This window comes from Micromys minutus (genome assembly GCF_963924665.1).
Source record: "Micromys minutus genome assembly, chromosome: 8".
NCBI lineage: Eukaryota > Metazoa > Chordata > Mammalia > Rodentia > Muridae > Micromys > Micromys minutus.
This window is the reverse complement of record NC_137977.1, coordinates 42,471,548-42,495,330: the sequence shown is the minus strand read 5'-3', so window position 1 is coordinate 42,495,330 and position 23,783 is coordinate 42,471,548. Positions and strand designations below refer to the sequence as shown.

The 23,783-nt window shown below is 42.9% G+C and overlaps 1 protein-coding gene and 2 pseudogenes across 3 annotated transcripts; all 3 read right to left on the bottom strand.

Annotated features, from left to right (window-relative positions):
- Positions 1-3,376: 3,376 nt before the first annotated feature.
- Positions 3,377-3,695, bottom strand: LOC308423679 (large ribosomal subunit protein eL42-like; annotated as a pseudogene). Its single transcript has one exon. The product of its transcript is annotated as a large ribosomal subunit protein eL42-like (transcript).
- Positions 3,696-11,533: 7,838 nt separating this feature from the next.
- SPMIP10 (sperm microtubule inner protein 10) lies at positions 11,534-23,183 on the bottom strand (the record flags this gene model as incomplete). The annotated part of the gene is made up of 3 exons (XM_080920489.1): positions 11,534-11,743; positions 13,434-13,542; positions 23,080-23,183. 3 exons carry the CDS (start codon positions 23,181-23,183, stop codon positions 11,534-11,536), a joined length of 423 nt encoding a protein of 140 aa, XP_080776615.1.
- On the bottom strand, positions 15,606-16,029 carry LOC308423677 (small ribosomal subunit protein uS12-like; annotated as a pseudogene). The gene has a single exon. The product of its transcript is annotated as a small ribosomal subunit protein uS12-like (transcript).
- Positions 23,184-23,783: the final 600 nt, after the last annotated feature.

The following is a 23,783-nucleotide window of genomic DNA, read 5'->3' as shown; positions in this document are numbered from 1 at the left end:
GCCAGTCATCTCTATATAGGAGAGCTATTCTCATGGGTAGTTTGAACCTTGGAAGCCCCAAGGATTGCCCAATCACTGGATAGGATCCGCCTAGGCTAAGGTTCGTAGTACATTAGGCTCTATTGGGAGGGAACTCTGTGACCTCAAATTAATTCATAATGGAGAAGGGCAGCCCTGAGAGAAGTAGTGGTGGGTTGAATATGTTTGGCCCATAGGAATTGGCTCTATTAGGAGGTATGGCCTCATTGGAGGAGGTGTGGCCTTGTTAGAAGAGGTGTATCCCTGTGGAGACAGAGTTTTGAGGTCTCATATTTATGCCTCAATTTGGCCAGTGTGAGACAGTCCCCTTCTGCTGCCTGCAGACCAAGATGGAGAACTCTTGGCTCCTCCAGCATCATGTCTGTCTGTATGCCGCCATGCTCTCCGCCATGATGATGATGAAACCTAAGCCAGTCCCAATTAAATGTTTGCCTTTGTAAGAGACTCTTCTGGTTACTACACATATGTGTACAGTTAGAAACATTTTTGGATTTGTTTTTATGTATGTGAGTACACTGTAGCTGTCTTCAGACACACCAGAAGAGGGCATCGGATCCCAGATGGTTGTGAGCCACCATGTGGTTGCTGGGAACTGAACTCAGGACCTCTGGAAGAGCAGTCAGGGCTCTCAACCTCTGAGCTGTCTCTCCAGCTCCAGCTAGAAACATTCTACAAAGAAAAGTTTGAACCGAGTATAGTGATGCTGTCCTTTAATCCCAGCACTTGAGAGGCAGAGGCAGACAGATCTTTGTGAGTTCAAGGCCAACCTGGTCTACAGAGTGAGACTGAGTCTCAGAAAAAGAAAAAGCTTGAGCTGGGGGCATAGCTTAGTGGTCAAGAGCTAGCCCAGCCTGGGTGAAACTCTGTTTGATCTCTAGCACTAAGGAAGAAAGAGAAAGAAAGCTCTTTTATGTAGCTCATAGTCTGAAGGCTGAATGTAAGAAAAGGCAGACCTGCTGGTTTAGCTTCTGGTAAGTGGACTCATAATCTGAATTTAGCCAAGACCGAGATCATATCCTAAGGCAGGCCTACCACCTGGGAGGCTCTGGAGTTGATCCCTGATAGTGAAAGCAACAACATTAACAAAACAGGAAACTGGAGCAATTGAAGGATTCTTACCCTCCTAAGTAACTCAGACATCCCCCCAAATGCTACCTTAATCCCTTCGGGGGTACACACCCAGCTACCCAAGCCTCCCTTTATGCTTCCCCACTTAACACTGACACTGTGGGGAACCAAGCTTCTATGAAAACACATGAACGCTTATGGAGATGAGGCGACCCAAATGACAGTGGATTAGTACCACCAGCTGTGACTCATGTCTTCAGAGGTCTCTGCAAGCAGCCGTTGCTCATTTCAACTCAAGATTTTTCTTCTATCTAGTCTTAGAAATATATGAGATCCTAACCCAGATCAGATCCCAGACTCATGGTATCCTTCCACAGAGGACTTGGGCTCCTTCAGATGTCCTGGAGAGTCCCCCATTCCTCATTTCTGTAAAATTATCTGGGCTTCAGTTATCCCTGAGATCTTTAAACTCCAGGGGCATAAATATAAGACCATATCTAAAGTTGACCCAAAGACCCTGTTTTCCACAATTTCAGCTGAATTTGCTTTTGTGGTCAGATGGCCATGAAAATTCTAGATTGATTCTCAGCAGGGGCAGGAAAGCTTGCTCTTGAGAACTGGGTTAATTGGTTCCAATCTATTTTAGAGTCAAGGTAATACTAAGGGATTATACTTGAAAATCTACTTATACTAAACAGGTTTTAGACACGCAGGGCTACTAACCTCTCATTTCTTAGCTATGTAGTTTATATAAATAAATATAAAGAATATCAAGGAGAGCTAGAAAATGAGTCCTTGGGCTGAAGAGATGACTCAGTAGTTAAGAGCACTGACTGCTTTTCCAGAGGTCCTGAGTTCAATTCCCAGCAACCACATGGTGGCTCACAATCATCTGTAATGGGGATCCAATGCTCTCTTCTGGTCTGGTATCTGAAGACAGCTCATTGTATTCATATACATAAAATAAATACATTTTTTATAAAAGAAAAGAAAATGAGCCCTCTGTGGGAGAACTCCAGTTGTTAAGTTTTGAGTTGATTATAGGACAGAATGACCCACGAGTGTGATATCACATAGAAATGTCCTTGCTTTCCCACAATGATTTATAAAACAATCACAAGCCACACTGGTTTTATCAGCTGCAGCTTGTCAAAAAAAGTTCCAGCTTCCCTTGATAGCAGTGTTAGCAAACACAGGTTCTTTTACTCCACTTTTTAAAAATTAAATTTATTTATTCATTTTACAACCCAATATTAGCCCTTCCTCTCTTCCCAGTAACCCCCTCCTCATGCAAGTCCTCCCCCCACTCCCCTTAGAAGGGGAAGCCCCTCTCTGAGTGTCAATCCCCCATCCCCCTCCTTACAACAAGTTCTTTTATTCAAGTTTTAACAGCTAAGGTTAACTCTAGGTCACACCATAGAAATCACAAAATAAGTCTCTCTCTGTTTATACCTGCCCATCCCACACCCTGTGTGTGTGTGTGTGTGTGCATGTGTGCATGTTCATGTGTGTGTGTGTGCAAGTGTACATTCTCATACACATATATATTATGGAATGGCCTCAGAGAGTTAGAGAGGCTGCACCAGAGTTCCAAAGAGGCCTAACTAAGTGCAGGCAAGCACAAAGATGCTAAGGATGCAGAGGGAATCTTTGGCAGTCACCAACACAGCTGAAGGTCCCCTGGAGGCACAGCTGTGGAGTCACTGAGGCAGGGTCAGAGATGAGCAGAGCCTGAGAGTCAAGTTAACAAAAGTAGAGTGTGAAGATGGGAGAGATGAAGGACAGGACCAGGTCCAGACACATGAATGCAAGGATCATTGTCGGGTCCAGAAGGGCAAATGGAGAGGCCAGCAATCTAAGGAGGCCACATCAGCAGGGAGCCAGACTGTCTGTCCCTTGATGCACACACGAGGTGGTCCTATGATAAGCCAGACCATCACATTGTTAGGTGTTCCCCTCTTTGTGGAGCACAGGTGAGTGTGTTGTACATTTCCTCGGTCTGGTGTGTTTTTATGCCTGGTTTCCTATTATTTAAACACGCCCATGTGCTCATATGGTCCCATCTTTCTTTCTCTTTCTTTCTCTTTCTTTCTCTTTCTTTCTCTTTCTTTCTTCTTTCTTTCTTTCTTTCTTCTTTCTTCTTTCTTTCTTTCTTTCTTTCTTTCTTTCTTTCTTTCTTTTCTTCTTTTAGTATCATTAACAATAAGTCTATTCTCTAGCAGGTCATTTTTCTACTGCTTCAGTATTTTCTTCTCAGAGAACACAAGTTTTAGAACTGGATCACTTGGCTCTTTCTCTTCTTGTCACCTCCCAGTTCAAAATACTTGCATCTCCCGATGGCTAACATTCTTGGATCTTCAGTTGGGCTCAACACACTCTGGCCTGAGCACAATCTTCTTTGTGGTTTTGGCCTTCTTTCGAAAAATCGGTTTTCTCTGCCCACCGTAGGCACCCTACTTCTGATCGAAGCGCTGCTTTCCTTGAGCAGACAGGGAATCCTTGCCCTTCTTATACTGGGTCACTTTGTGAGGCTGATTCTTGCCACATTTCTTACAGAAAGTCCTTTGGGTTTTAGGTTCGTTGACCATCTCTGCAGTAGTAGTTCTGCGATGAAAATGAGAGACCAGCGGCAGAGATGCCCGCCTCAACCGCACATGCCGAACAGGAAAGGGCTGGTCCAACTTTCTAGGGAGGTGTTCCACTTTTTCCTGTAAGTTATTCATCCACCTGTGCCTTGTGGGTGGTGCCAGAAAGATAGAGGTGTGTTCCCACCAAGGCGCTGAGTCCTCCTTTCCTTAGCACTCAAAATAGAGTCAGTCACCTATGAAGTCACCCAGGCCAGGGCACAGCCTGAGAAGTCAGTGTTTGTAAACATGGTGACACTGAGTACCGTGCGACCCGATCTTGGCAGGTACGAAAATTATAGTCCACAGCGTTTCTCTCTTCAGCACTTTTTAAAAAAGATTTATTTATTATTATATTTATATGAGTACACTGTAGCTTTCTTCAGACACTCCAGAAGAGGGCATCAGATCCCATTAGAGATGGTTGTGAACCACCATGTGGTTGCTGGGAACTGAACTCAGGACCTCTGGAAGAGCAGTCAGTGCTCTTAACCTCTGAGCCGTCTCTCCAGCTCTCGAGTACTTTTAAAAATATAATATTTTATTTATTCTTAGAGAATTTCATGCACGAATACAGTACGGTTTTTTTTTGTTTTTTAAAATCATATCCACCCTGCACTGTGCCCCTCAAGTCCTCCCGGGAGCCTCCCTCCCCCAATCATGACATTCTCCCAATGTCTTGTCCTTTTATTGTTTGTAACTTACTGAGTGAGGTTACTGCTTCCCACACGCACAGCTAGAGATGAGGCCTTGAAATGAACCTGCTTCCATCCCTGTTGAAACGCTGACTGGCTTGATCTTGCTCAGGTCTTGTACATGTAACCATGGCAGCTGGTGACAAGCCATGTCATATCCACAGCAGCCTTTCCCAACTTCTGGCTTTACAGGTTTCCTCCTCTTTTTCTGGGATGTTCTGTGGTGTGTGTGTGTGTGTGTGTGTGTGTGTGTGTGTGTGTGTATGATTTGGGCTGAGAATTCCGCAGTGACTTATTTTCTGTACATTGACTATGTGTCTCTGTATTAACCACCATCTGCTGCAAAAAGATGCTTCTTTGATGAGGGATGTGAGCCGTCGTGATCTGAGTATAAAAAAATAAGTATTTAGAAAGTCAGACTAATACTATCCCCATTTAACAAAATAGTAGTACATTTCCCCTGGGTTCTTTGGGCGTGAGTTCTTAGACAGGTCTACAGTATCGTCTATGAGCTCTCCCCTATGAAGGGGGCCTTAAATGTAACCAGAAAGCAGTTCATTGCTCTCTAACATCCATGCCTATTGCACCAATGAGGATAGCTTGCTAAGCTGGGAGTTACTGTAGCTTGTGGGTTTGCAGCTGGGTAAGACTGATTTCTCTCCCCAGCAGCCTTCAAAATGTCTCCTAGGACTACAAAAGAAGTCTGCAGAGAAGAAGGTTCTTATGTCCTGATGCTCAAGTATATGGTGTCCTCAGCATGAGGGTCTTACTGAGATCTGATGGGCAACTAAGAACAATGGCAATCGCCCGTGTTGTTTGGGGTGTGGTCTCTAGGTTGCCCCTGACCAACAACTTGAAGGAGGTACCTGGGCCCTGAGAATTTTGTCTGACAACCTATATCTTTTGAGACGGGACATTATCCCCCATGTAAGCTAACTCCACTCAAACTCTTTTTGTTTAACTTTTAAAAAATATGTACGTATGTATGTGTATGTATGTATGTATGTATGTATGTATTTAAAATGTAGGAGTGCTCTGTCTATACACCTATGTGCCAGAAGAGAGCATCAGATCCCTTTTATACATGGTCGTTGTGAGGCACTATGTGGTTGCTGGGGAAATTGAACTCAGAACCTCTAGAAGAGCAGCCAGTGCTCTTAACCGCTGAGCCACCTCACCACAGCCCCTGGTTTATTATTTTTTTAAAAGTGTATAACAGGCTTTTTCTAGCATCCTTCCTCAGTGTTAGTTATCTCTCTGCCTCTTTCCTCTGTCCTCTCCTCTCCCTCCCCAGCTTAACCTTTCCCTTTCCCCGATTCCCCACTTCCTACACCATCTGTACGTATTCTACAATCCTTTCTACCTGAAGATCCCCCTCTCTACACACACGCACAATTTAAGAATACTAAGTATAAGTCTTCAAAAGCATAAAGGCATATGGTGCGTATGAACTCACAAGAGCGGCCTGCATAGCCATGCACAAGTCTGAGGCAGTGGGCATTCAGTCACAAATAGGGGAGGAAAACAGGGGCCCCAACCCCAGCCCCAGCATAAGGAGCTTTATTGCAGATGAATGCTGCTGGGGGGAGGGGAAATTACTGTCTTAAGTAGCCTTATGCAACTTCGAAGAAGCTACTTAAGTTTCAGTGAGTAGCCCATGAGAGCATCCCTGGTTAAACCCAATGAGTCACAAAGCAAAACCATAAAGCAAGAAGTCCTGCAAGTGGAGTGGGACTTGGCAAGAGGAAGGGAAAGAGGATTGGTGTGGTGGGGAAAAGTGAACCACAATGTATCTGTCACATGTGTGGAACCATCAAAAAAGCTCTTTCTGCAATCTTGGTACCCATGGAAGGAACAGACATCTAGAAAGCAAATACGTCTGGAAGACATGTGAAAGTCTCTCATCACTGACAGTAAGGAGACTTGGAATCAGAGAGACTGCTCTTCCCAACTCTTCCCAAAATTGAAGGTGTTCATGGCTGAGATGAAAACGAATTAATTATACTTAGGCGAGAGGTGTGCTTATGTTTGTAAAGCAAAAGGCAACACTGTTTCCCGGTAGCAAACCAAACAAATCCAGTATAATGTGGGGAAAGGCAACTCAGGCCCCTGGAAGTCTTCATATAGGTGGTGCCAAATTCCAAAGCAGTCTTCCTTTGATGGCTACTGAACAGAGTCTGTGTGTCTCTCAGACTTCAGCTAATGAAACATGAAGAAATAAAAGAGGACATTGTACTCCTGCTTAAAAAGAGAAATGGGAATAACAGTAAAATGTTTTCAATTTAAAAGAGCATAAGGCTCTTAGGTGATAATGTAAGCCTTTCCCTTGATACTAGAGGGAATTTAAGAGAGAAACCATGCAACCTTGGGAGGATACAGAGTAAAAGTAAGTTTTATTTAAAACAAACTAACAAACAACTCTTCTAAGGCTCAGAAGATGTCTGAACCAGAACCTGCTCTTGTCTTCCTTCTTTCCAGTTTATTATGAAATGACAGAAGCTTCGCTCTAGACAGGTTCAGCCAAGGATGCAAAGCTTCCCTTCCTGACTGAGCCCTGGTCAAATGGCTACCTATTGAGGTAAAGCCAGGCCCCACTCTGAGTTACTCTATACTCTGGAAAACTGTGGTTTTTCAGTGTGTTTTGCTCTAGGAGACTCTGTTTACAAGCATTTGGAGGAGGAATGATAGCTGTGCATTTGTGTGTATGTGTACACACCACATTATGCCTGGGACCATTCATGCAGCAGACTCTATCCTATGCACTTATCATGGTGGCCTGAAACTGCAGGTGCACAAGGATGTACTAACATCATCTTAGGGAAGCCAGGCTCACGGACTTAGCAAACACCAGGCCAATGAAAGGATATAATGGGTCCCATAAAGAGATGGACGCCCAACTACTGAGCTGGCAACAGCCCTTCCCTACACCTGTCATCTTGTTAGTCAGCTAGATGGTCATTGGCAGGCTTGGAGGCCATTGAAGATAGACCCTCTTAATCACCCTCTTTAGAGCCTACCTTCTGTTTTTCTGTCTCTCTCTGACTCTGTCTCTCTGTCTCTCTCTCTCTCTGTCCCTCCCCCACCCACCGTGTGTGTGTGTGTGTGTGTGTGTGTGTGTGTGTGTGTGTTTGTGTGTGTGTCCTGACTTGCCTGAGGCTTCAGATAGTCTCGTAGTCTTGTTCCCTATTATTGATGAGGCCTACTTGACTGCCATCGCCAGTCGAACTCCTTGCTTATTCCATTTATCCATCTCCCTGCTCCTGGTCTTCCCCTTCTGCCTCTGCAGCTGGACTCAGCTCTGTATCTCTGCTCACAGGCCCTGGCACGCAGCTGTTGCCCCTTGAGCCTCTTTCCTGAGGTTGGGCTTGGGTTTCTTGTCTTATCAATACAAACCATATTTACCTGTGAGACCTTTTGCTTTAGCTCTTTGTAATCACACCACAACCCATAAAACGCTTCACTATGTGACACATGAGGCACAAGCTGAGGGTTAATATTAGTAATTAAGATTGGAATCCAAGTGTTTGCCTCAGCCAGGTTGCCAAGGAGAAGGAATATCTGCCAAATTATTGCCATTAAAACCTCTATACCTTGCAAATTTATTGTTATTCAATAAATTCTGGCATTGTAGAAAGACATGGGAATTTTTATATATAAGAGTACACTATCATTGTCTCAGACACACCAGAAGAGGGTGTTGGATCTGATTATAGATGGTTGTGAGCCAGGGTTTCTGACAGTGCACTGATGACTTTAACTTTTCAAGAGAAGAAGGATGTCCACCCCCTATACCTGTTTCTCAGCTTCAGACAAGTGACCGAACTCCTTCTTGTAGTTAATTCCAACTCATGGGATGGAAGATGGCTCTTGCATGGAACCCCAGAGAGAACCAGAGCCTCCCCTTCCTTGCTAAAATCTGAAGGTGGTGGTTCTGTGCTTGTGAACTGAGAAAACTGGCAGCTGCCCCCTCCCCCCACACACCCCGTCCTCACCAGCCTGCTCAGTGCTATAAATTAGAGACCAGTATGGCAGTGAGGTGGAAAGGAAGCTGGGACCAACCACCCTTGGGCAGGAGCTTTATTAGGAGAACGTTGTGACCATGAGGGCATTGACTGGGCTTTGGGGTGGCAGAGCGTTAAGGGAGGCAGGTTAAAGTGGAAGAGAAGAAGATGGTCGCCACATACAACACTACAAGGTAACCTGAAAAAGAAAGTGAGAATAGGGAGAGACACACATATATACACACAAAGAGAGACAGTCAGACAGACTGACAGATGGACAGACAGACACAGAGTACCTTTAGAGACATCCCCTGAACTATATTGATGAGATGGTTCACAGGTAAATAAATGTACTTGTTTTGGGTTCTTCAAGCCCTGCGACCTGCATCCGACCTCCAGGATCCACATAGTAGAGGAACAAACTCCCATGAATTGTCCTCAGACCTTGACACTTAAGCTCAGAAATAAACACAGACGTTTTTTAAAAAAGAAATGCCCCAGTAAAGGGGATTTTTCGACTTCTATAAATTTTCAGGATGTGATGAGAAGTTCCACACCAAGTAAATTGAGATGCCAAGGGGCCAGGTCCTACTGGATAAGATCATGAATTTATCCTGCAGTTAAAAGAGGGAGGCCCATGGGCACTTCTGCCTCTCTGCGGCTGCTTTCTCTCACAGCAGGGGCCTGTCAGGCCTGGAGGCAGACCTCTGGGAGAGAGGCAGTTGAAAGTTGTATGGTTTAATACACAAAGCCTACTAAGAGTCTTTAGATTACAGAGCCTCTGGCTGCTCCTTCCCGGTCCCCTCCCTGGCCCCTAAAATCTTGACGTGCCTCCCAGCCATCTGTCAAAGAGCTATGTGTTCCTGCTGAGTGGAAAACTCAAGCCCAGCCCCTCTCCCCACACAGAGAGTTACAACTTTATCAGCACTTCCCTGGTTTCAGGCAAAAGGCCTAGGCCAAGCTAAACCACTTGCAGCAGAACTTGCAGCTATTCCCTAAAATGTTTTTCTTGGGTTGTGATTCTGATGGAATTTTGAAGGTTTCCTACATGTTCTCCCCCAACCCCCACAAGGTCCCACCATGCTGTCTCTAGAATGATGCTGTCTCTCCTAATTACTGTCATTGATAAGGCTGGATCATGTCTCCAAAGCCCCATGACCAGAAGGCTCTCTTTACTAATAAAGCTCATTCTGGCTGGGCAGTGGTGGCACAGACAGGTTCCAGCACTCAGGAGTCAGAGGCAGGAGGATCTCTATGAGTTCTAGGCCAGCCTGTTCTACAAAACAGGTTCTTGGATACTCAGAGATGTTACACAGAGAAACTCTGTCTCAAATAATTAACTTTTAGCTAGGTGTAATGGCACATGCCTTTAATCCCAGCACTCTGGAGACAGAGGCAGATCTCTGAATCTAAGGCCAGACTGGTCTACACAGAGTTTCAGGACCATCAGGCTACAAGGTGAGACTCTTTTTCATAAAACAAACAAGCAATAAAAGCTCATTCTGAAGGGTAATTTTATGTCAACTCCCTTACAGAAATTGCCTCTCCTAATCCCCCACTCCACCCCTGACTCCCCACCCCACCCCCATTTGTAACAAGAGTCTCCTGGAAAGAGTCTCCTGGAAAGAAGTGTTATCTGTTCCATGGGCAGGCTTGGAGGTCATTCCTGAGAGAAGTTGCTAGAAGACAAGTCACTAGGAACCTGCCTCTTTTTGCAAAGGTGTGGAGAGATAGTTAAGCTTTAAGGGATTTTTTTTCCTGTTTTGTTTTGTTTTTTTAAATCATTTATCTGTATTTTATGCACATTGGTATGTTTTTGACTACACATATGTCTGTGTGAGGTTGTCAGATCTTGGAGTTTTGAGCTGCCCTGTGGGTGCTGGGAATTGAACCCGGGTCCTCTGGAAGGGCAGTCAGTATTTTTAACCAACGAGCTATCTCTCCAGCCGCCACTTAAGGACTTTTCAAAAACAAGGCACTCCTGAGGACAATGCCATGGAAGGCCCAGAAGCCCAGGAAGAAGGCTGGTAAGACTATACTGGTAATACTACAGTAGGAAGGCTGTGGGCAAATCCCTGCGGAGTTTCTAAAACATCAAGTGAATACTCAACCTTGCACCTGGATGAGGGAGAAAAGGGTGTCTGGAGATTACAAGTCACTAAAATAACAAGCGAATATTAGCAAGAAGCCCACATGGAGTAGCTGTAAGAAAAAGTGGCATATCATTGCTACATTATATTTTCTTTCATTTATTTTTGAATTTTGAGGCAGGGTCTCACTGTGGAACCCCTGCTGGCTTAGAGCTTGCTATGGACCAGGCTGGTCTGGAACTCACAGAGATCCCACCTGCCTCTGCTTTCCCAGTGCTGACATTAAAGGCATGTGCCACCATGCCCGGCTACAATGTACTTTCTAAAATAACTGTTCCCATCTAGAGCTTATGACACATTACAAGACAAAACAAACAAACAAAAAAAAAAAAAAAAAGGAAAGGACAATGTATACATTAGAAAAAAGGAAGATAATAGAAACTCCCAAACGGGAGCTCCATCAGATCTCTGAGTTCAGGGCCAGCCTGGTCTACCGAGTAACCATAGAGCTAAGATCTAAATAGGACAGCGTGTCGAGTCTCTTCTCCCCAACACTGGAATCAAAGTAGAAGTGGCGGTGGAAAGACTGTAAGGGTCAGAGGATGTCTGCAGCCAAGCTGTATTTGCAGGATATGACAGCTCGCTTCCACCCATGAACTCCCAGTGATAAGGAAGACTGTAGGGCTGGATCCAACCATTGCTACTTATCCACCTGCTGTGAAATCCACTCACCCTAAAAGCCGTGTCCTTCCTCTCCCATATCACCTCAGATAGCCGCAGAACTGATGCATTTCCTAAAGCTCCTAAGAGCTTTATGTACATATAGCTACTGCTTATAATCATTAAACAAATCAAACTTGTAGGCAAAATGCAATAAACATAAGCACCAGAACCAAGGGAAGGCAAGAGACTGAACTACTTTATCTTATTGGTTTTAGTATTAGCGGGGTTCAAACCCCAAGTGCGTTAGGCAAGTGCACCACTACCGAATGACAGCAACTTCCGAGATCCACACATCAGATCAGTCGCCTCCTGAAGCCGTGGGAGATCACCGTGCTCTGGTATCTGGAGAGAGGCGAATGCAGAGGCATGTCGGCAATCTTAATCTCTGGCGGGCCTTTCTTCAGGACAGCTTTTCGATCTTCCCCATGACAAAGCCGCTCGCTGTAACCCCAGAACAGAGAGTCTTCCAAGGGACCAGCATAGATCCCACAGGCTTCTGCTTGCTAAGAGAGGAAACGCTCTGTTGAACAGCAGCACACCAGAACCAGGTTGCCATTTTTATGTTAGGCTTAAAGCAGGTTTTTCTTGTTTCCTCTTCAACACCCACCCTGTGACTATATTAGAATGTATTACTTTTTTTAAAAAACGATTTATTTATTTTATGTATATGAGCACACTGCATCTGCCTTCAGACACACCAGAAGAGGGCATCAGATCCCATTACAGATGGTTGTGAACCACCATGTGGTTGTTGGGAATTGAACTCACGACCTCTGGAAAGGCAGTCAGTGCTCTTAACTGCTGAGCCATCTCTCCAGCCCTAAAATGTATGACTAATGTGGGTGGTGAGAATCGAATGCAGGTCCTCTGCAAGAGCAGCCAGGGCTCTTATCTGTGAGCGAATGCTTTTCAATATCTATGGTTGTGGTCACCCTCAGCCCTAAAATTATTTCCTTGCTACTTCATAACTGAAAATTTGCTACTGTTATGAATAGTAATGTAATTATCTGATATGTGACCCCTGTGAAAGGGCCATTTAACGTCAAAGGGGTCATGACCCACAGGTTGAGAACCATGAAGAAAGTCTTAATAGTAAGCGTGTTGACAGGCAGTGGTTGCACACCTTTAATTCCAGCACTCAGGAGGCAGAGGCAAGTGGATCTCTTTGAGTATGAGGCCAGTGTGGTCTACAAAGTGAGTTTTCCAGGACGTCCAGGCTGATACAGAGAACCCTGTCTCTAGAAAAATCCAATAACTATAACTATAAACATAAACATACACACACACACATAATTAGCATTTGATACCTGAGTTTTAATTTCTTTAGATTTTTGTTTTTCTAACATATTAGGTAAAAATCACATATCTCAGGATAGCATTGTACATGAGCATTTTATAAAGAAATAATGAGCCATATTTTATAATCTATTTTATCCTATAGAAAATAATTTGTAAAACTTCTTCCTGTCTTGCCAAAGCATATTATTCCACATCAACTATTTATTCAATTGAAATTTCCAAATTATTTATACTTTAATGCATTCTAACTTCATTAAAGAAACAACTTACTAGACAGCTATGGTGTCTCATGCCTATAATCCTAGCACTGGGGAAGCTGAGGAAGGAGGATGGCCACAGTTCAAAGCCAGCCAGCTTTATAGCGAGTTCAAGGACAACCTGAGCTCTAGAATTGAGACTTGATGAGAGGGAGAGGGAGAGGGGAGAGGGAGAGTAGAAAAGGGTATATTCTCTGATGACTATTTAGCACAGTCTAAAAATATAGGTCCTGTGCTGTAACTTTACTATTCATGACACTACTGCTGAGCCTCTAACATGGCAAGTGAGTCTGACATGACTTTCTCAGATGCTGTAGTGTAGCCATTTTAAGTTTGTATTTGCATTATTTTGGTTTACACGTATAAGTGAAAATATATAAAATAGTTTTATATAGCTATATATGCCTTAGAGACTATACTAAACTGTTTTTATTATCATGCTTAGTTCGTGTAGTATATATGCATGTGTATGTGAGCACACATGTATGCAGAGGCCAGAGGATAACAGGCAGAATTCAGATTTTTCTTTTCATCCTGTAGGTCACAAGTCAGACTCCAGCTGTCAGGTTTGGTAGAAAACACCTTTACCTCTATCCGTCAAGGGTGGGCTTTAACCCAAATACTTATGAGAAAATACCTTTAGATTCACATTCCTGAACTTCATGTTTTCTTTCCAAGGCATAACGTAACGTGTCGGGATCATCCCTTGCTTTAGTGAGAACCGAGGCAAGTGGATGTCCTCACACCTGAAAATTAGGAAAGGAGACCTTGAGTTAACCTGTGTCCATGTCATTCTAAGTAAGGGGCGCAGTTGTGTCCCTTTTGTGCTACAGGTGTATCTAACTGTGAGCCAACCTTTTAAAGCTCTCAGCAGTCAGCCATCTGAGTGTGGTGGCTCAGGCCTGCTATCCCAACAGTCAGGAAGCAACAGGATTGCTATGGTGACCATCCTAGTCTACTTACTGTGTACAGACAGGGCTAGCTAGGGCTACAGTGAGACCTTCCACAACAGCAACCAACCCAAGGATCAGCAAGACCAAGTTAGGGCTAGGTATGCGGGACTCCAACTACAAATGAACATGTAGCTCAGATTTTTATTTTATTTTTTAAAGATTTATTTATTTTGTGTATGTGAGTACACTGTCGCTGTCTTCAGACATAACAGAAGAGGGCATCAGATCCCATGACAGATGGTTGTGAGCCACCATGTGGTTGCTGGGAATTGAACTCAGGACCTCTAGAAGAGCAGTCGGTGCTCTTAACCGCTGAGTGAGCCATCGCTCCAGCCCCAGCTTTTTACTTTTATTTGGTGTGTGTATATGTGTGGGAAGGTACTTTCCAGAGGCCAGAAGTGGGCATTAGAGTCCCTGGAGCTGGAATTAGAAGCTCTTGTGAGCTGCTCAATGTGGGTGCCAGGAAGTGAACTCTACATCTCTGGAAGAACACCAGGTACTCTTAACTACTGAGCCATCCCTTCAGCACCTAGTTTTTCTTTTTTAAGAATTATTTATTTTATGTATATGAATACAATGTAGCTGTCTTCAGACACACCAGAAGAGGGCATCAGATTCCATTACAGATGGTTGTGAGCCACCATGTGGTTGCTGGGATTTGAACTCAGGACCTCTGGAAGAGCAGTCAGTGCTCTTAACCACTGAGCCATCTCACCAGCCTCTACAATCTAGTTTTAAGCGTGAATATAGTAAAGCATAAGTTGCCTCATATCTTTGAGTTGTCCAAAGGAGATAGTAAGCCAAAGAAAAGAAAGAAAATGAGGCAGGAAAGACTAATTTGGACTAATTCTCTATTCAAGCTCTATATTTTTGTCAGATTCACTATTCCTGCACAAATTTCTCTCTATACGTAACAGTAAGCTTTCTGTATAAACGCCAAAGAGAGGCCTGTTGTGGTCTGAACGAGAATGGCCTCCATAGGTTCATATGTTCATTTAAATACTCAGTCCCCAGTAGTGGAAGTATTTGAAGGTGTGGCCTTGTTGGAGGAGATCTGTCACTGGGGGGTGGGCTTTGAGGTTTCAACAGTCCATGCAAAACTCTCCGCCTTTTGCTTCTTTATGAGATATGAACTCTCAGTTCCAGTACTGTGCCTGCTAGCCTGCTGCTATGCTCCACAACATAGTCATGGACTAACCCTCTGGAATTGGGGCTTCTTATAAACTCTTTTCTAAGTTGTTTTGGCCACAGAGCCTCTTCCCAACAATGGTACAGTAACTAAGATGAAACACAAAGTTACTGTGTATGTAGGTCCCAGACTGCAGATCAAACCAACACCAAAATGGGGAGTTGGACTTGTACACTTCCAATCCCAGCTATGTGAGAAGCTGATGCAGAGGAATCACAAACGCCAGACCAGTGTGGACAACTTAGGAGACAATATCTCAAGAGGGGGACGGGGGAAGCAAGGTTGTAGGAGTCAGAGGGGATGGAAGACTTCAGAACATGGCCCAATCAGCTAAGCAGGGCTTTCATGGGCTCATAGAAACCAAAGCGTCAAGCACAGGGTCTACATGGGTCGTACCAGGTCCTCTGTGTAAATGTTACCACTGTCAGCGTGGGGTTTTTGTGGGACCGCTAACAGTGGAAGTAGGTTTATCTCTGATTTTTTCTTTTTTGCCTGTTCTTTTTCTGAAGAGGAAACAGAAGGGGAGTAAGTAAATCTGGGGGTCAGGGGAGGTGGGGAGGGGGTCGGGAGGAATGGAGGGAGGGAAAACTGGTTGGGATATATTTCATCTGAAAAAAAATTTTTTTCTCAGAATATGAGAATTTATTACTGTTTCCACTGTCAAATTTTAAGATCTTGGTCTTTCCTTCTTGCCTTTGTACAGAGCCGAAGGAGATACACTGGCTATTTTAACAACCTTAAATCAGACGCCAGGAATATTACCCACAGCATGACCTTTTCGACCAAATCCAGCAGCCAGAACTTCATCGTTTTCCTCAATGAAGCAGCCATCACTGGGCACGAAAGCTGTGATCTTCTTGCCTTTCTTACTGAGCTGCACCCGGACACAATTCCTGATGCAGAATTTGGCTGTTTGGCTTCAACTCCTACTTTTTCCAGAACAACTCCCTTTGCACGAGAGGCACCTCCAAACAATTGGCCTTCAGGGCCGTGCCCAAGTGAGCTTTCCTGTACTGTTCATCCTGCCGCTTCTGGTCCCGTCGGTGCCTACGGAGCTTCCGGGCAGTTCGGAGACTAGGGCACTTGCCCATCTTGCCGGCACCACAGGCCAGAGAGGAAAAAACTATTTTCAATCTAAAAACAAGTTAGAGGCTGCTGCAGAGGTGGCTGAGCAGTTAAGAGCACTTGAGTGTTCTCCATGAGGACAGTTTAGTTGCCACTAACCACATTGGGCTGCTCACAACTGCCTCTGGCCCCAAGTCCCCCAGAATGTAACACCTTCTTCTGGCCTCCAAGGACACACTCACAGACGGGGAGTGGGGGGAGGTGGGCATGTCCATAAACTCATGCAGACAAATACATATAAGCATTTTTTTTTTAAGTAAAAAAGGTTAATGATATTAAGGGACAAGGGGTACAGCTTAAGTGGTAGAGAACTTGCCTAACATGCATAAAGCCCAAGTCTAATCTCTAGCACTGCTTAGCGGTGCACATCTAACACTTCTAAACAGAAGACAAAAGAGTCCAAAGTCGAGAGATGCAGGGACGCAGGCCTGGTGAGACTGCGCTGTGAGTAGCCAGGGCGCAGACAGGTTTGGGCTGAGTGCCCGGAAAGCATGCCCCCCCTCCCATTGGTTCAGGAGAGCAGGAACTCTGCCATAGGGACTCGGTTTCCACCTGGAGGGCCCTTGCATGCAGAACAAACGCTCAGGCCATCTGACACCGGGAACAGCAGAGATCCAGGGACACAGGCCAGGTACATGGGAGAGACGGGAACCAATCACTGACAACAAGACCATGTATAATCACAGACAACAAGATGGCAAGAGGAAAGTGAAAGAACATACCCAAGAGAAACCAAGACAAACTGGCAACAGCAGAACCCAGCTCTCCCATCACAGCAAACAGCAGAATGCCAAACACTACAGAAAAAGAAGCCTCAGACCCGAAATCATACCTCAAGATGATGATAGAGATCCTTAAACAAGAACTGGAGGAAAAGCATAAAGAAATAGAAGCTTTTAAAGAAGAAACAAGAAAAACACCCAAAGAAATCAAAGAACTAGAGGAAAACAGAACCAAAGAGATGAAGGAACTGAAGAAGGAATTTGAAATGGAAATGGAAACAATAAAGAAAACACTAAAAGAGACAACCCTGGAGGTAGAAAACCTAAAAAAGAAATCAGAAGTCACAGATGCAAGCATCTCCAACAGACTACAAGAGATGGAAGAGAGAATCTCGGGAGCTGACGACACCATTGAAAACATAGACAAAACAGTCAGAGAAGATGCAAAAGCCAAAAAGCTCCTAACCCAAAATGTCCAGGAGATCCAGGACACAATGAGAAGACCAAACCTAAGGATAATAGGAATAGAAGAGGGTGAAGAATATCAACTAAGAGGCACAGTAAATATCTTCAACAAAATCGTAGAAGAAAACTTCCCTACCCTTAAGAATGAGATGACCATGAGCATAAAAGAAGCCTACAGAACTCCAAATAGAGTGGACCAGAAAAGAAATTCCTCCTGACACATAATATTGAAAATGCCAAGTGCCCAAAGCAAAGAAAGAATACTAAAAGCAGTAAGGGAAAAAGGTCATGTAACATATAAAGGCAGACCAATCAGAATCATAACCGACTTTTCAACAGGGACTATGAAAGCTAGAAGATCCTGGACAGAGCTGCTATACCCAGCAAAACTCTCAGTCACCATAGATGGAGAGACTAAGATATTCCAAGACAAAACTAAATTTACACAATATCTGACTACAAGCCCAGCACTACAATGAATTATAGGTGAAAAACCCAATACAAGGAAGGAAACTACATCATAGCAAAAACAAGAAAATACCTCAGCAAGAAAACCAAAAGAATAAAGACACACAGGCACAATTCTACCTCTAAAAGCAAAAATAGCAGGAAACAGCATCCACTATTCCTTAATATCTGCTAACATAAATGGACCCAATTCCCCAATAAAAAGATTTAGGCTATCAGACTGAATACATAAACAGAATCCAGCATTTTGCTGCATGCAGGAAACTCATTTCAGAGACGAAGACAGACACTGTCTCAGAGTAAAAGGTTGGGTAAAAACCTTCTAAGCAAACGGCCCCAAGAAGCAAGCTGGAGTGGCCATTCTAATATCGAATAAAGTAGGTTTTCAACCAAAAGTTATCAAAAAAGATAAGGAAGGATACTTTTTACTCATTACAGGGGAAATTTGTCAGAAGGAACTCTCAATCCTTAACATATATGCTCCAAATACAAGAGCACCCATATTCATTAAAGAAACCCTACTAAAGCTCAAAAAATACATTGCACCCCACACAATAATAGTGGGAGATCTCAACACCCCACTCTCATCAGTGGACAGATCATGAAAACAGAAACTGAACAAGGACACAGTGAAACTAGCAGAGGTTATGAACCAATTGGAATTAATAGACATTTACAGAACATTTCATCCTAAAACAAAAGAATACACCTTCTTCTCAGCAGCTCACGGCACCTTCCCCAAACAATTGAAACTGAGGAAATTCAAGAAATCATCAGATCCTACTACAAAAGCCTATACTCAACAAAGCTGGAAAAGTTGGAGGAAATGGATGAACGCCTAAACAGATACCAGATACTAAAGTTAAACCAGGACCAGGTAATCCATCTAAATAATCCCATACACCTAAAGAAATAGAAGCAGTCATCAAAAGCCTTCCAACCAAACAACAGCCCAGATCCAGATGGGTTCAGTGCAGAATTCTATTAGACATTTACTGATGACCTAATACCAATACTCTCCAAACTATCCCACAAAGTAGAGTCAGATGGAACACCACCTAACTCATTTTTCGAGGCCACAATAACCCTAGTTCCTAAACCACACAAAGACCCTCCAAGGAAAGAGAACTTAAGACCAATCTTACTTATGAACATTGATGTAAAAATATTCAACAAAATCCTTGCAAACCAAATCCAAGAACACATCAAAACGATCATTAACCATGATCAAGTAGGCTTCATCCCTGGGATGCAGGGATGGTTTAATATACAGAAATCCGTCAACGTAATCCACCATATAAACAAACTAAAAAAAAACCCAAAACAAACAAACAAACAAACAAACAAAAAAACCACATGGTCATCTCACTAGTTGATGAGAAAGCATTTGACAAAATTCAACACCCCTTCATGTTAAAAGTCTTGGAAAGAACAGGAATCCAAGGTGCATACCCAAACATAATAAAAGCAATATACAACAAACCAATAGCCAACATCAAACTTAATGGTGAAAAACTTGAAGCAGTCCCACTAAAATCAGGGACTAGACAAGGCTGCCCACTCTCCCCCTACCTATTCAACATAGTACTGGAAGTCCTAGCCTGATCAATTAGATAGCAAAAGGAAATTAAAGGGATACAAATTGGAAAGGAAGAGGTTAAAACATCACTGTTTGCAGATGACATGATAGTTTATGTAAGTGACCCCAAAAATTTCACCAGGGAACTTCTATAGCTGATAAATAACTTCAGCAAAGTGGCTGGATATAAAATTAACTCAAACAAATCAGTAGCCTTCCTCTACTCAAAGGACAAACATGTGGAGAAAGAAATTAGGGAAAAGATACCCTTCTCAATAGTCACAAATGATATGAAATACCTTGGTGTGACTTTAACTAAGCAAGTGAAGAACCTGTGTGACAAGAACTTCAAATCTCTGAAGAAGGAAACTGAAGAAAATCTCAGAAGATGGAAAGATATCCCATGCTCATAGACTGGAAGGATCAACATTGTAAATGTGGCCATCTTACCAAAAGCAATCTACAGATTCAATGCAATCTCCATCAAAATTCCAACTCAATTCTTCATAGAGTTGGAAAGAGCAATGTGCAATTTAATTTGGAATAACAAAAGACCTAGGATAGCAAAATCCATTCTCAACAAGAAAACATCTGCAGGAATCACTATCCCTAACCTCAAGCTATATTAGAAGGCAATTGTGCTAAAAACTGCATGGTACTGGTACAGAGGTGGGCATGTGGATCAATGGAATATGAATAGAACGTCCAGAAATGAGCCCTCACTTATATGGTCAATTGATTTTTGACAAAGGAGCTATAAACATTCAATGGAAAAAGAACAGCCTCTTCAACAAATGGTGTTGGTCCAACTGGCACTCAGCATGCAGAAGAATAAAAATATCTTATCCCCTTGTACAAAGCTCAAGTACAAGTGGATCAAAGATCTCCACATTAAACCAGGTACACTGAAATTATTAGAAGAGAAAGTAGGGAAAACCTTAGAACACATAGGCACAGGAGAAAATTTCCTGATCAGAACACCAATGGCTCGTGCTCTAAGGTCAAATATCGACAAATGGGACTTAATGAGATTGCAAAGTTTGTGTAAGGCTAAGGACACTGTCAAGAAAACAAAATGGCAGCCAGCAGAATGGAAAAAGATCTTTACCAACTCCACATCAGATAGAGGCCTAATATCCAAGGTATACAAAGAACTCAAAAAGCTAGACACCAGAGAATCAAACAACCCTATTAAAAAATGGGGTACAGAGCTAAACAAAATGTTCTCAATTGAGGAATATGGAATGGCTGAGAAACATCTAAGGAAGTGCTCGACATCCTTAGCCATCAGGGAAATGCAAATCAAAACAACCCTGAGATTCCACCTCACACGAGTCAGATTGGCCAAGATCAAAAATTCAGATGACAGAAGATGCTGGTGAGGATATGGAGAAAGAGGAACACTTCTCCACTGTTGGTGGGGTTGTAAACTGATACAACCACTCTGGAAATCAGTCTGGCGATTCCTCAGAAAATTGGACATAGTACTACCTGAAGATCCAGCTATTCCACTTCTGGGCATTTACCCCAGAGAAGCTCCAACATACAACAAAGACACATGTACCACAATGTTCATAGCAGCCCTATTTATAATAGCCAGAAGCTGGAAAGAACCCAGATGTCCTTCAGTAGATGAATGGATACAAAAATTGTGGTATATTTACACAATGGAGTACTACTCAGCTATCAGAAACAATGACTTTAGGAAATTCTTAAGAAAATGGATGCATCTAGAGAATATCATCCTGAGTGAGGTAACCCAGTCATAAAAGAACAAACATAATATGCAGTCACTGATAATTGGATACTAAACCCAGAAACCTCTGAACACCCCAGAAACTACTCAGAGACTATATGAAGTTCAAGAAAAAAAAAAAAAGAAAAAAAGAAAAAGAAAATGAAAAATCATTATGCTTAATCTTTACACACCAAGAAAACTTTGACTATTTCCAAGTTATATCTTGTTTTACATGTACTTTATGCTCATTATAACTAGTAAGATTCTAATGCATATTATCAAACCTTTAAAAAAATAATCAAGTGCTGACAAAAATGTATTCATATACTTTTATGCAAAAAATGCTTAAAGTCTGTATATTTATCTGTTTTTTTTTTTAAATAAAGTTGCTCAATTTATTTAAAAAAAAAAAAAAAAAGGACAAAGTCATTCTCATCTAGGGAGGTCAAATCCAGCTTGGACTACTTGGGACTCTGCTGGGGGGGTGTCATGTGGAGGTGGCTGATGAAGCTCAAAGGTAGAGTGCTGACCTAACATGTGTGAGACCCTGTTCTGTCTCTAATTCAACACAACAAACCACCAGCCCAGACTCCTGAGGTCTTTACTTATTGGCAGGCTTGTGTTGGGGGTTGTGCAAGAAGAACAGCAAAACAGCTTTAGAATTCATGGAATGTGGCTCACCTGTCAGCCCAACAGTGAGGGGTGTGCCTTAGGAGGGCAGAGCCCTGAGGGCTGTCCGGAGGACTTTCACTTGTCCTCTTGGTCATCACATCCCTCTTAATTATGAGTCTAAGGGGATTTCCAGCCCCTCACTGGGATTAAGAGCTGTGTCATTGACACAAAATCAGTGATTGATCTTTTCCAAACATTGTTATTGGAGCAGATTAATGATTCCCCGCCATCCTTAAGACTTTGGAGATGTAGATTGTTAATAAAGTTAGATAAAGATGCTCTTGTTAGTGGCCTCGATGTAGAAAATCTTGGGGAATAATTTAAAGTCTAGAAAGGCATATTTGCTGAGTGAGGAACTTTTGAGGTCAGGGAACAAGAATAGTGGCAGCCTTACTAGTACCTGCTAGGACGTGCCTTTATCGTTAAAGCTGGGCTGGTGGTCAAGGTGCTGATTAATTTTTTACCCATCTTTTGCCTTCATCCTTTTGATATCACTTAATAAAAAATGTTAACGAGTGGGTATGCATCCTGAGGATTTAAAATAGAAATGATAGATGCTGGAGAGATGGCTCAGTAGTTAGGAGCACTGACTGCTCTTTCAGGGGTTCTGAGTTCAATTCCCAGCAATGGAATCTGATGCCCTCTTCTGGTGTGTCTGAAGACAGCAAGTTACTCATATATAAAATAAATAAATCTTTAAAAAAATAAAATAGAAATGACTTTCTTATAAGTTTCTTTTAAGGTTTTTTTTTTTAATGTTTATTTATTATATGTAAGTACACTATAACTGTCTTCAGACACACCAGAAGAGGGCATCAGATCCCATTACAGATGGTTGTGAGCCACCATGTGATTGCTGGAAATTGAACTCAGGACCTCTGGAAGAGCAGTCAGTGCTTTTAACCACTGAGCCATCTCTCTAGCCCTAAGGTTTTTTATATGATAAATAAAAGATATTGATTCTTTCCTTGTAACTAGAAGTCACAGCCAGCCAATTTAAAAAAAAAAAAAAAAACTGACAAAAACATCTTGCTTGCTTATGCTTTGTTAATCTATAACAACTTGCTTAGACATGAATGTGTGTAGGTTTTTGGAAATATTTTTTTATCTGTAAAACATTTACTCATGTAAAGGTATTGGGAACATACTGTTTTGTTTTTTTAAATAATCACTCACTAGAAGGAAAGTAGAATGTAGTCATAGTGTTAATTTTACACTGCTGGGAGGTGTAAGCTGTGGGAGGAGGTTGGAGCTTGTTGGTGTCTTGCTTCCTCCGCCAGGTGTGCGAGAGTGCTCCCTTACCCTCCTCACTGGCCCCGAAGAATCAGGATTTCCTCCCTCAGAAGTCTGCCTCCCCGCCCCTCCTGTTTACCTGACCTGTCGAGGCTGGTCTTCAACAGGCTTGGAAGTGTTCTCTGCTGTTTGGTTGTTGTCGAGTTTGGGTAAGGCAGAACCGGCATCTTTTTCTGAAGCCATCACTGGCAGCAATGACAGAATTCTCAACTAGAACCTCCCAGTCTGATTCTGATGTAACAATCGTCTTGTTAGCATCGCAGCAGCTCCCGGGAGAAGAGTGTGCACATCTCTTCATGGAGAACATTAGGAATGGTTTAACAATGAGAGTGTATGTGGAGACCATGTAAATTTGACAAACATAGGAGAAATACATTGGGCCACAGCCTGGGGGATGTAGTTCAGCTGGTGGTACTTGCTCTGCATGACTGAACTGTAGGTTTGATCTTTAACACTGTACAAACCAAGTATGGTTGTACACAACTGTACTCTTAGGAGCAGGACTAGATGTTTAAGGCCATCATTGGCTACACAGGGAATTTGAGGCCAGCCTGATCTACACAGTGCATTCTAGGAGCCAGAGCTACATATGGAACCCTGTCTCAAAAAGGAAAACAAAGCTTCTGATACAATTTTCTTTTGATAAACAGTACAGATTTAGTTTTTGTCTGTAAGATTGGGGGCTCAATAGATAAAGGTGTTTGAGGTGCAGGGCCCTGCAACCTAGAAACCACTCAAAGGGAACAGACCACATTCATGACCCCCATACCTCCGCTCTCATGC